The 12,331-nt window shown below is 37.4% G+C and overlaps 1 protein-coding gene across 1 annotated transcript; it reads left to right on the top strand.

Moving 5' to 3' along the window:
* Positions 1-4,832: 4,832 nt before the first annotated feature.
* Positions 4,833-12,266, top strand: LOC117424026 (CBY1-interacting BAR domain-containing protein 2-like). Its single transcript, XM_034040039.3, has 9 exons — positions 4,833-5,002; positions 5,949-6,183; positions 6,497-6,565; positions 7,619-7,720; positions 9,121-9,126; positions 10,073-10,177; positions 10,770-10,883; positions 11,009-11,116; positions 11,788-12,266. Exons 1-9 carry the CDS (start codon positions 4,983-4,985, stop codon positions 11,896-11,898), a joined length of 870 nt encoding a protein of 289 aa, XP_033895930.3. The 5' UTR covers positions 4,833-4,982; the 3' UTR covers positions 11,899-12,266.
* Positions 12,267-12,331: the final 65 nt, after the last annotated feature.

Raw genomic sequence — 12,331 nt, forward strand, 5'->3', positions numbered from 1 at the left:
CAAAATGATTTGACTGACTTTGTTTTTTAAAACATCCAGCCATTGAAATTGGCAGCCAGTCCAACGCTGATATGAGGTCATCAAATACAGAGTAACAGAAGTGCAAGACTATACATTTAGTTCAAAACAAACATGCTGCCTTCCTTGCTGAGCTGTGTACCACATTCACTCTGGGTCACTGGAAACAGCTTGCCTAAGATCAGGATTTATAACTCACTAGTCAATGGGGCTCATGACGCTGTTTCATCCCAGACCCTCTCTACCTGAAGTGCTTTTAAAACATGCTTTTAAGCTTTTAATGCCATCATTTATTACCCAGTGTTAACATGCCAACTGGAAACCATCTGGGTCTAGAAAACATCCTTTCTCAACAGCTGTATATGGTTGATCATGTATGCAGCACCAACTGTATGCAATTAACAGTTTTTGCTTACCTGTGTTTGTGAATTATGTGTAAGAGTATATGAAAGTGTTGTTCGTATAGTGTCTGTCTGGAGTGTCTTTTCGTATTTGGGAAGCATATTAGCAGGATTTGCTGTGAAAACCGTTCATCCAGAATATTGTGCATCACAGACAGCTATCAAACCTCCACAGTTCTTATTTTACAGACTTTCAGTAAAGTACTGCTCATTATTATAAAAAGCTGCTGATGGTTGTGGACCTGCCCAAAGAATTGAGGTACTTATCCCCAATGTACAGGCCCCTAGAATGCAATTAAACTCAATGATGTCAGAGTTCTCCGCTCCATATTCAATTCCAGGTTCCTCTATATCCCTTTTAACAAAACTGAAAATTAACAGCGCCTTGTGTCCAGTTGTTATCAGCAGCTGTATAAACAATGCATTCTGGAGTTGAACTTGTTGCTAAACTTGATGCAACCTCCATACTGACGGCCCCAATAAAAACTCATTCAAAACAAAACAAAAAAAGGCTTGAATATGGAGTTTTCTACCTTGCTGCTCACCATAAAATATACCTGGGGGCCTGGGAGGTGGGTGGGCTACAAATAAGGAAAAGCCCTGTTCACAAATTCTTGACGTCAATTTAGGAATGGAAACATGTTCCGCCACTACTTCTGTGGGGCGTCGTAGTGATGAAGTCAATGAAATCTTAGAATTATGAGGCTCCAAGGCCAATTAAGGTTGTTTATTTTCTACACACTGATGTAAGGTCCAAGAAAGTTTCCTACATTTTAATATGAAAACTACTACTGTGAAGAAGCCTGCTTTTCAAAATAGTTCTAGTGAATTAGTTTCACTTTTTTGTTGTTGCTTGTATTAGTAATAGTCTTGGGTATGCACTGTTTTGGCCATGACAGCCACATTGACATGAATGCTTTACTGTGGCTCAAATCTACAGGCACAGCACCAATTACCACAGTTTTCTTCAACAGTTCTTGCTCTGTATAATCGGTAATGCGTGGTCTGTAAAGTGCTTATACGTCGGTTCATCTGCTCTTTTATAATGCAGCCATCTTGGTCTATCTGATCTAATATATCTTGCACTGTACATACGTCCACAAATGCAGTGATATATCAATACACTCTCAAAGAACACATTTTGTTTTAAAGTTCTGGAGGTCAGGGTGGCTATCTCTTTAGTTTTATTGCTCTGCTACATTCCTTATCCAAACTGTTTATTTACTTCACCTGAGATCTGGTTTGCCTCAGTGCAACCGCACATCTTCTCATGTGTTACAGCTTACATAAACACAAACTAAAGTTAGTACAGCAATAACAAACATTTATGAAAGCTGTTTACTCCACAGTTTGCTGCATTTATTTTTTGTGTGAAAAAAAAACAAACATATTTGTCATCCAAAACCATATTTACAGGGATAACTTGGCCATTATGAAGAAAATGGTACTAAAGCATTTTGTTTTAGGCTTTTTGCAATAAACTTGTGTCAGAAAGTTGTGGTGTTGGTCAGTTCATTTGAAGAGCTGGCACTGGTCATAATTTCACTATTTGATTTATAGGTTGTCAAACTTGTCATTGCAGAGAGCTTCCTGGCAATGTCACCAATCGCAAAAAAGGGACAAAGGTTTCAAATGAACACTGGGCCTTCTTGGATTAACTAGAATCCTTCCCTCTGGAAGGAATGCAGGGTCTTTGTGAAAAGCCGTCTTTCAGAAACTCTTTGGAGTTGTTACTATTGGCAAAGCTATAACAACCACAGACTCTGCCCCAAGCCAGGCCTTCAGTAAGCAGAAGGCTCGGATTGTGATGGCTTAACTCTCATAGTCAGAGGGGCTACAGACGGTCTAAAGACAGGCTCTTGGGAATGGCTGGAACTTTTCATTCAAAGTTAAAGATTATTTTTTCCACTGAAATGTTAAAAATAGGATGATTATGCTAATGGTTAGAGCCAAAGTAATTCTGCACTGTAATTTGAAATCCATGCTTATTCTATACATTTACCATGCTTTTTACCACACACACACACACGCACACACACACACACACACACACACATATATAGATCACTGCCTTTGTTAGGTACATTTAGTTAAATAGTTTGTATCATTAACATTGTCATATTATTTATTTCTTACCTATTTATTTTTCCATTGCGTGTGTTCTCATAATTATCAATTCTGTTTTTTTTCTATGCTTGCCATACTCACTAGCTATTTCAGCAAAATGTTGTTTTTTTTTAAACACTGCATTCTTAAGTGGCAAGGCAAACACAAGCAAATGATAATGGTATAGTTAGTAGTTGAAAGGGGGCAGAAATTAAAGTTGCACACCCCTAGTGGTCGTTTTTAAAACTCACTTCAGAAATTCAGCTGTGGGAGAACAGGATCTGAAACGTAAGAAAAGACATTTTCTGAACATGTACAATTTTAGATTTTCCCAAGTGAACACCCTACAACATTAAGTAATGTAGGAATAATATAGCAATTTGGATGTTATTTGAATCGGATAGTGGGATTCCCCCCCCCCCCCCCTTTCTTGGAAGACCCTATAAAACAGAGTATCTAACTAAATTCAGCTATCTTCTTCTAACCTGCTCTGAAGCTTGACATCTAAGATTCAGCTAATCTGTAGCATCAAGGTACTGCCAGCTCCAGCGACAAGCTCCCAGTCGGGGGTTATCTCCACACAGGAGGGCAGATGAGAAAAACAGACGCTGCCAGCATGCGCTAAAGAGCTTAAACTTCCCAGGATGAAGACAGAGAGAGAGAGAGAGAGAGAGAGAGAGAGAGAGAGAGAGAGAGAGAGAGAGAGAGAGAGAGAGAGAACAAAGCAGCTCTGAGAGGAGATATTATGACGTAAAACAGGCTTCTCCCTGTAGACATGAGCCCTTTCCTGCTTACTGTTAACTATTGCTTGTTGTTGTAAGGTGAACCATGATAGGAGCTTCTAACAAGTTATGAATTGAGCCCCTCCATTGAATAATTCATGCTACTTTATTACAACACCCATGAAAAAGGGCCTTTCAGTGAACCTTTTCTCTGGTTTATTCCAGTCCGTAGTTCCGTCCTGTTTACTAACGCTTGACAAAAATGAACGCCAACCCTGGGTCTGTATTAGCATGCAGCTAAATGCATGACTACAATGTTTTTTATAGTAGGTTAACGCTTTACTAGTACATCTCGCTGTCTTTGATAAAGCAGGGAGTTGAATACAGTGCATTGTTTCCATTTCCCCCAGTCTATATAAAGGGAGAACGGAAGAGCCCTGCGTGGTGGCAAGGATTCTGAGGCTGCTTGTCTGAAGCGTATATCATGGCAGATTATAGCTGCTGTCCATAAGGGAAAATTGGCATTCACATCAAAGCATAATTCCCTCTCCACGCATAACTAATGGTAACACTCACACATCCAGATACAATCAAGGAAGGGAAGGTTGCACATAGACAGGATGGCATGAAACACTGTTAACTTTCATCTTGAAAATACTACGACTACTACCACTACTATGAGGACTACTACTAATACAGTAATAATAATGATAATAATAATGTTGATAAATTGGTAATCATTGGATTTCAAGTTGTGTCATCCATTTAAAACGCTATCCACATGTATTATATGAAATTATTTTAGATTAGGAAAATAAACCAACAGAAGAATTGTGTTTTTTTTTAAGAACATTTATAATACATTTCAATTTCTTATGAATCATCTATACTGTAACTAAGTATGATACAATACATTAAAAGCTAAAGGTTTATGAAGTCAGGTTTTGACTGTTGCACTGCTGAAGAAGAAGAAGAAGAAGAAGAAGAAGAAGAAGAAGAAGAAGAAGAAGAAGAAGAAGAAGAAGAAGAATTATATAAACAATTTTTTAGTCAGATTTAACCTTTTTCTGCTGTATTATATTTTGGCCTAATCGTGGATTGTGAGTGTCCACGCAGACACACTCATAACCTGACCGGAAATGCACAGATGTTCAATAAAGAATGACCACGTGGGAATGCATAATTATCTTTAGTATGGTGTCGTTTTGAGACTGAAGGAAATATCTGCGTTGTAACGGTTGTGTCAATTCCTGTATAATTACCATTTCATTGAGTAAATTAGGGTGCATACCTTATGTGCATACTGTATATAATATCAAAACACATTCGTGACTACAGTATACCATAATGATTAAACATATATCTTTAGCATTACGTATCTGACTTACCGCGTTTAAAAATAAATGCCGCAAGATTTTTTTTAAACAAATGTATACTGGCACGTGTATATTATATTAGCATTCTGTGTTGCACCTGGTTTTCACTGAAACGAATGCAACTCATTGCTTACTGCGCTTTTTAAAAAAAATTAAATCTCACCTTGCGAGTAATTTTAAAGACATGGACGTGCTTCCCTCTTGTGGCGAACTGAAAATGTATTCTTCAAATGATATGCTAAGAGGCTTGAGCATTTTGTTGACATTTCCATGGCAACACGTTTTCAGCGTTACCTGTTGCAGGTGTTGGGCTAGTTGCATTTCGTTTCAGGCAAAAGTATATTTATCGCTCAAGCACCATGAACACCCTCCTGTCCAGGTAAGCATTCTTTATGCAATAATGTCTTTAAATACATTTAATGCTAAGTGTCAGACATTCTGTTTGTATATTCTGTTAAACGCATATCTATTTTTAGATGTGATTTGCAAAGTACTGACATCTCAATAGACACCTATTAATTTGAGTTTATAAATGGATTTATTAGTACAGAATACTGATTTAATACAGTAGAATTATTCATGTAAGAAGAATGACTCGTATTATATTCTAACCGTCACTGGTGGCTGCTAAAAGACATCTACTATTTAATTGCAGCTGGCTGTGAACCCTGCGTTGTTAAAAAGTTCACTGTGGTATATCACGATACATTTAGAATTATTGGTAAAGCGCTGTAAAATAAAATGGTAAACATGGTAAACGCACAGTAAATTCATAAAGCATGAAAAAAACACGGTAGACTGTATTTATTTATGGTTCGTGTTGCACTTCAGGTATATAATTTCACACACGTTCGCATAGAGCATCTGAGATTCCGTTCCTGCTGTCACCAGGCCTTGTTTGACACATTAGTTCGAGCAAGCATTTTGGCAGAATCAGTGGAAAGTATACAGAGGCTGAGCGCCAGGATAAAACTGCAGCGTCCTGGCTATGAGATTTTTCCTCAAACAGGAATGTGAGGACTGCTTGGACAGATTAATACAAACATTCCCACAAAGGTTGCCTGAAATGCCACTCTGCTTGTTCCAATAATGATTGGTAGCTGCTTCTCTGCTCTCTTTGGAGACCCTGTTGATAATGCGACTGCATCTCGCACACTCACAAACCACTGCTACTCAACATAAAGCACTGCATATCACTAAACAAAATCTGTGCCTCCTAACAACAGCCTGGTTGCTATTTATCTATCAATTAAGAAGATTCATAATTTGTTTTTAAGCCTGCTAGAATGTCATATCAGGCACTGAAGGATCCTACATTTTTTAAGGGATTCCCAAGTGAAGATCATGGAAACCACAGTGGGCCATGCTGAGAAGTATCTGGGCAGGTTCTGCACACTGATGGCTTCCTACACTCGGAAAACAGCCAAACTCAGAGACAAGGCAGACCTGGTGGTTAAACAGCTTAGCGATTTTGCCAATACTGAGAATCCTGAGCTGAGAACATGTCTGAAGAACCTAGCTGATGATTTAGCCATGGTGCAGGACTACAGACAGGCAGAGGTAAGACTGTTAATTGATTAGCTCTTAATGAGAACTCAATCAGCCAGGAGATTGTGTCCTGAAGTCTGTATAATTGATTTAAGCAGTGGAGGATCTAAATACTGCTAATGTTGGCGTACATAGTTTAACTGACTGTGGATTATTGTGAATTTATTTAGGTCATATTTTCAAAGGCAATGCAGACACTATCATGGCCCATTTCTAATTATGATTAGTCCTCGCTTCTACCAATTTTATAGCCAACGAACAAACAGCTAACTGCCTTAGGCCTTATTGCATTACATTTTAACTCAGCAGGACTTTGTTTTCGTAGGTGGAGAGGCTGGAAACCAGGGTTGTCATGCCACTGAAAGCTTATGGAGACATTATCAAACAAAAACGGGTAAGCTGTGCTGTGGTTACATGACTGATTATCATTAGCAACATCAAGGGACATAGAGGAGCAGTAAATGAGTAGTTATTCAGGAGAATCCGGTTTCCCTTGTGCATTTATACACTGTGAAACAACAGTGGGATCAATGTACATAGTGGCACATGTCTCCTTTATATACAGCCCGATAATTAACAATGATTGCCCTCAGGGTCGTGCACAGGAATACAAATTTGACCACTATTGGGGGGGCACATTAAACAATATATATATATGACGTGTGTGTGTGTGTTGATATTACAATGAAAGTCCATACGCTGTGGAGCTTTTTAACACTGAAACGTCTTTCTGCAGTTGCAACTGTAACAGGTAGCACGGCCAAAAGCACCAGTAGGTGGAATACATCAGGCTGCAGAAGTCCCAGGTCATGTTCTTTACAGACCTTCATGAGTTCTGGCAAAGACTTTGCATTGTCCGATTCACGAGCGTCAAAATAGGCACAGTGTGGTGTACAAATAAATCGTACTGCATTTCAGGAACTTTGCATTGAAATTCTTGATTCAGCTTCACAAGTGCTTCCCCTTTAGTATATTAACAGTTTTCTGGTTTTCAGTTTAGCATAAAATAGCATCATTTTAAAAATGTGCGTTTTTTCCACTAATTGTACTGCAGCTGGATTCAAACATTAAGGGGACACACGCGCCAGTCCTTAACTGCACGTTATTGGGGAGCATGTGCAAACCGAGTACACACACGTCCATAACTGCACGCTATGAGGAAATACGTTCAGTTTGTGAGTGTCAGCGACAGAAAGGGCAAACGCAATATATTGATAAGCAGAAATCAATATTTTGGAGATGATTATTGGAGGGGCCAGTGCCCCTGATTGCCCTTCACTGTCTATTTTCATAGTTAGGTGACCAGAATGGGACACAGTATTCCAGTTTAAGCTATTTAATGTTACTGTAGCTTAATGTTTTTTTTTTTGTTTGGTTTTTTACTATTCTGTAAGGACATCCTGCATTTTTATTTATTATTTCATAGTCTATTTGTCATGTTCCCCAGGCAGACATGAAGAAGTTCAACAGTACTCGGAACCATGAGATGAAAGAACTGGAAAAACTGGAGAAGATTAGGCTGAAAAACCCCTCAGACAGACATGGGATTGTATCCTTTTGAAAACTCACGACATTTCTGCTGGTGTATTGCATTGTATTTTATTTATTTATTTATTAAAAAACAAATTTGCATTGCATGGTCATTGTCAAGATTCAGTTGATTTAAAAGCAAACTTTCTGCTGGTAACCACCTTGCATAAATTGATGTCCACCCTCCACAAGAAAAGTAAAAAGCATGACAAAGTGTATGTGTATATTAATAAACATTGCAATCTTTGGTAAACTATGGTAAATGCATAGTGTAACCATGGGAAAAGCATTGGAAAACTGCAAAAATACTGTGGTAAGCTGAGTAGAGCAGGGTTCTATTTCAAAGTGATCTGCTTCAGCTACTTGTCTTGTTCCAGGTGGTTGTATTACTTGGTTGTCTATTTGTGACATGTTCCAGATGGCTGTTTTCTCAGTTGTATGGTTTTGGAAGCATGGTGAACACCAGAAAAAAACAGGAAACCAGCAGGAAGTTAAAAGGTCCTAAACCAAATGTGTTAAAAGATTTGGCAGATGTCACAGTAGGTTTAAGTGTAAATAGGATAAATCATGTGTTAAATAGAAATTTGCGACATTATTGTTCATTCCCTTGACATTAACTTGTTGATGCCTATAATGTGAAATACTCAGAAATGTACAAATCCAAGTCAAACATCACTTACATACGCCCATTTAATGCATACGCCCAAAGACCAGTTATAAAGACATTTCCGTCAAGAAGGTCCTTATAGCATATACACTGTTTTAATACAGTAGCATTATTTTTTAAAGCATAACACAGTTTCTTTTAAAAGGTTACATCTCTTTTTTTAAACAGAAAACAAGCCAAATTCTGTATTATCAGCGGTGGTTTATTACCATAAGTAGCAGCTGTGATAGTGCTAGATTAATTCAGAATACCATAATTTCATCCATCAGTGTAAGCCATGAATGAGATTTTAATGATACATATTGTGTGGTTTCTATTATTTAGCCATGAAAGGGACAGTAATAAGACATTCTGAATTATATCAGCAGGAGGTTTGTGTGATCACAGCATTAACTGTAGAGGTGGTACTTGTTTATTATCTTAATGCTCAGTTGAGAATCAATTCACTTGTGGTTCATCAGATGACTACAATGTGCCAGGTGCATTTGATGAATCAAGACACAGCTATGGATTGCTAAATTAGTTTGAATGATGATTGGCGTCAGTTGTGTTTTATATTAAATGTGATTATAATGTTATTGTAATTGTTATGATGTTGCATCTTTCATGCTACTCATTTTACCTTTCAGAAGTGCAGCGCACTACTGTATGCATCTGTTTTTTTTAAATTTATTACTTGATATGCATTAATAAAAGAACAGCTTTTTGTGTTTAACAACAAGAAAGATTTTCCTTAACAATTTTTTTTTCAGTCCCAGGTATGCAGCTTGACCAATGATGATATGCCAAGGCTGCGATGAAAAGTTTCCAGTCTTTTTTTCCTGCATATAGGTCCAGTCCTCCTTAGCAATGAGACTATAGGACTTCTTAAAGCGATTGACAAATTAATGTAAAAGATTGTATTTATTTTACCTTGATTCTACAAGGAAGACACCTTTTAAAAGTGAGACCTGGCCAATAATGTGGCAAATAAACACCAGCATCACATTTTATACACACATCATCCAGTGATGCCTGCATCATCAAAGCTAGTTCCCAAAAAGCATTCAAACATTATGGAACATTTTTTGGTTACATTCTCGCGTGCGTGAAATCAAGCATGAAGTTGTTTCCAGGACCTGGAAGCAATGTAACTAAAAGCTTTTTAATTTTTTTTGCCACTTGCTAACCTGAGTTTAGAAGCACCAGTACAGTTTGTTAACAAATCATTAATACGATGGTAGTTTACCCTAAACGGCTTTGTAGACATAGTTTTTACAGTCGGTGAAATTTGCACCTTTCGTCAGAAAGGAGAAAAATGCATATTTAATGTTACAAAACATTAGATTAAAAAAATAGAATTATGACTTAAATACTTTTAAAAGTGCATTACCAAGAGTTAAAACACATTCTTACCTCTCATTAACAAACCACATTGTGTGTGTTTTTTTTTTGTTTTTTTTCCTGTTCAGCTTTTTTACAGACTTCTTTTTGACTGAGGTGAAGCCAGCTTTCCTGTCTCAACCCTTGCTGTGTTACAGCTAACAGGACTCAACATAAAACTATACAGGGGCTAGTAGGATTCTATTACTTGTAACACATGAAGTAAATGGGGAGGACAAAATGTCATGTCTGTCTGTTTATCTGTTTATTCCTTACCTTGTAGCACATTAAACACGATCTCCTCCTTTGTCTTGTTTTATGATCCTTTCCTGTTTTATCCAGGCTGAAGCCAGTGCCCAGAAAGCCTCAGCTGAAGCTTCCCGCATCACACGTCAGCTTGAAGAAACCATAAATGACTTCCAGAAACAAAAAATGGAAGACATCAAGGTACTGTGTTACATAAAAGAATGAATAACACAATAACAATCATTACACAGTAACATGCATTTTTTTCAATAGCTTACACTTTTAAATGGCTGTTAGGAAAAAAGTTTTAAAAGGATTTTACAAAGAAAAACACCATGGAGAGAAATGCTGCTGACATTTGGTTGAGTTATTCTGTAGCACAGGTTAAGTAGAGTATCATAATCTGGGGATATAAATAGATGTCTGCCCTCAGATCTCACATCTTTAGATTTACTAAAAGTGTCCTTAACTGGTAGAGAACCGCATGTCTATTTATTGCTATTGAGTATCAGAATGTAGGGGTATTTGGATGAATCTGTTCCGTCCGTCTATATGTCACACCTTCATTTATAGACAGGGTGCATGCAGATCATGGTGATATACTTTTTCATGATCATTTGGTATGTACAGCAGTGGTAGGGATGCATGTTACTTGTTGCTATTATTAGTATCAGCAGTAGCAGCACATCAAGTTTCATGATTTATTTATTGTTTTGCTTTGGGTTACTGTACCTTCGTACCTACATATCGTTTTGTGTTTTCAGCGAGCTGGTCTTGCTTCTTTGTCTTTCAGAAAATTTTCTCAGACTTTCTAACCATTGAAATGCTTTTCCATGCAAAAGCCCTGGAAGTTTACTCCAGCACTTTTCAAAACCTGGAAAACTTCGATATGGAGAAAGACTTGGAGGTAAGAGTTGAGTTAATAAATTAAGAGTTATAAATAATAAATTAACATCATGGCAAACAAATGATTAAACAACTATTGTACTATCAATGAGATCATTTTTAATTAGCTTGTAACTGATTTTGTAGACATACAGATCAAGGGTCCATATTTATGACGGTACCGTTGATTCCATGGCTTTACCAACCAGTAGATCCACTTCTTCAATGCAACGCAGTCCATGTCCAACCTGGAGGGTGAGTAATAATACTGTATCCATGCTGATTCCTCACATTAGCATGTGCTTTTTATCTCTGTTCAGACATGTAATACCAAGGCTAAGGTATCATCACATGCACCTCAGAGCACCAAGCTGCTTCACAAATAGAAATATATGAACTAGATGTGCCTCTAGAACCATATGGAGAATATTTTCAAAGTCCTACATATATATAAGGTATAGGGGTCTGATATGTATTTTTTTGTTTTATTATTCTATTTATTCCATTGGTGCATAAAAGTACCTATATATTATTATTAGTTTATTTAGCAAACGCCTTTATCCAAGGCGACTTACAGAGACTAGGGTGTGTGAACTATGCATCAGCTGCAGAGTCACTTACAACTACGTCTCACCCAAAAGACGGAGCACAAGGAGGCTAAGTGACTTGCTCAGGGTCACACAATGAGTCAGTGGCTGAGGTGGGATTTGAACCGGGGACCTCCTGTTTACAAGCACATTTCTTTAACCACTGGACCACACAGCCTCCTATATAGAGGTGGATGTATGTTTCAAGCTTTTATGACACATTCTGACTACCAACTGTACTCCCAGCTGGCACACCTTGTACCATGTGTCCGACATTTCTGACCTGGTAATACTGTGGTAATGTTTGTGTGATATGAGCTCAGTGTTTTTCTTGCACAGACCCCCCAGAGTACATTGCGTAGACAGCAGGAAATTGAGGATGAGTATGAATCGGAAGAGGAAGATGATTTAGAGGACCTGGGTGAAGAATACACACAGATCAGAAGATAATAATCTGATAATATATTGTTGTGGGAAAAGAACAATTGCATTTAAATCTATAGTTGCATATCTAGTTTATAGTATTATTTGTAGTATTAATAAACACAAAATAATTTTTTTTTTATCTGTATTTGCAATTATTATTTTGGTTATATATATACAGTATATCTTTTTTTTTTTTTTTTTTTTACAATGAGACAGATACATTTCTACTCAGCTACCCAATTAATTGTATGCTGCTCAATGATGCAACCTTGGTCCTATGCTATTGTAATTCAAATATGTAGTGTGGAGGTTTCATGAAAGCATCAGGAACGTTGTTTTGTGTGTGTTTTACCAATGCAGAAAGTCAATAAAAGTGTTTTATTTTTTATGAAGATGAATGTGTTGTGTATATGTTTAAGCAAGATTACTGCATATAACAAGACCTACCATGAATATT

This window comes from Acipenser ruthenus, chromosome 19, assembly GCF_902713425.1.
Source record: "Acipenser ruthenus chromosome 19, fAciRut3.2 maternal haplotype, whole genome shotgun sequence".
Taxonomy (NCBI): Eukaryota; Metazoa; Chordata; class Actinopteri; order Acipenseriformes; family Acipenseridae; genus Acipenser; species Acipenser ruthenus.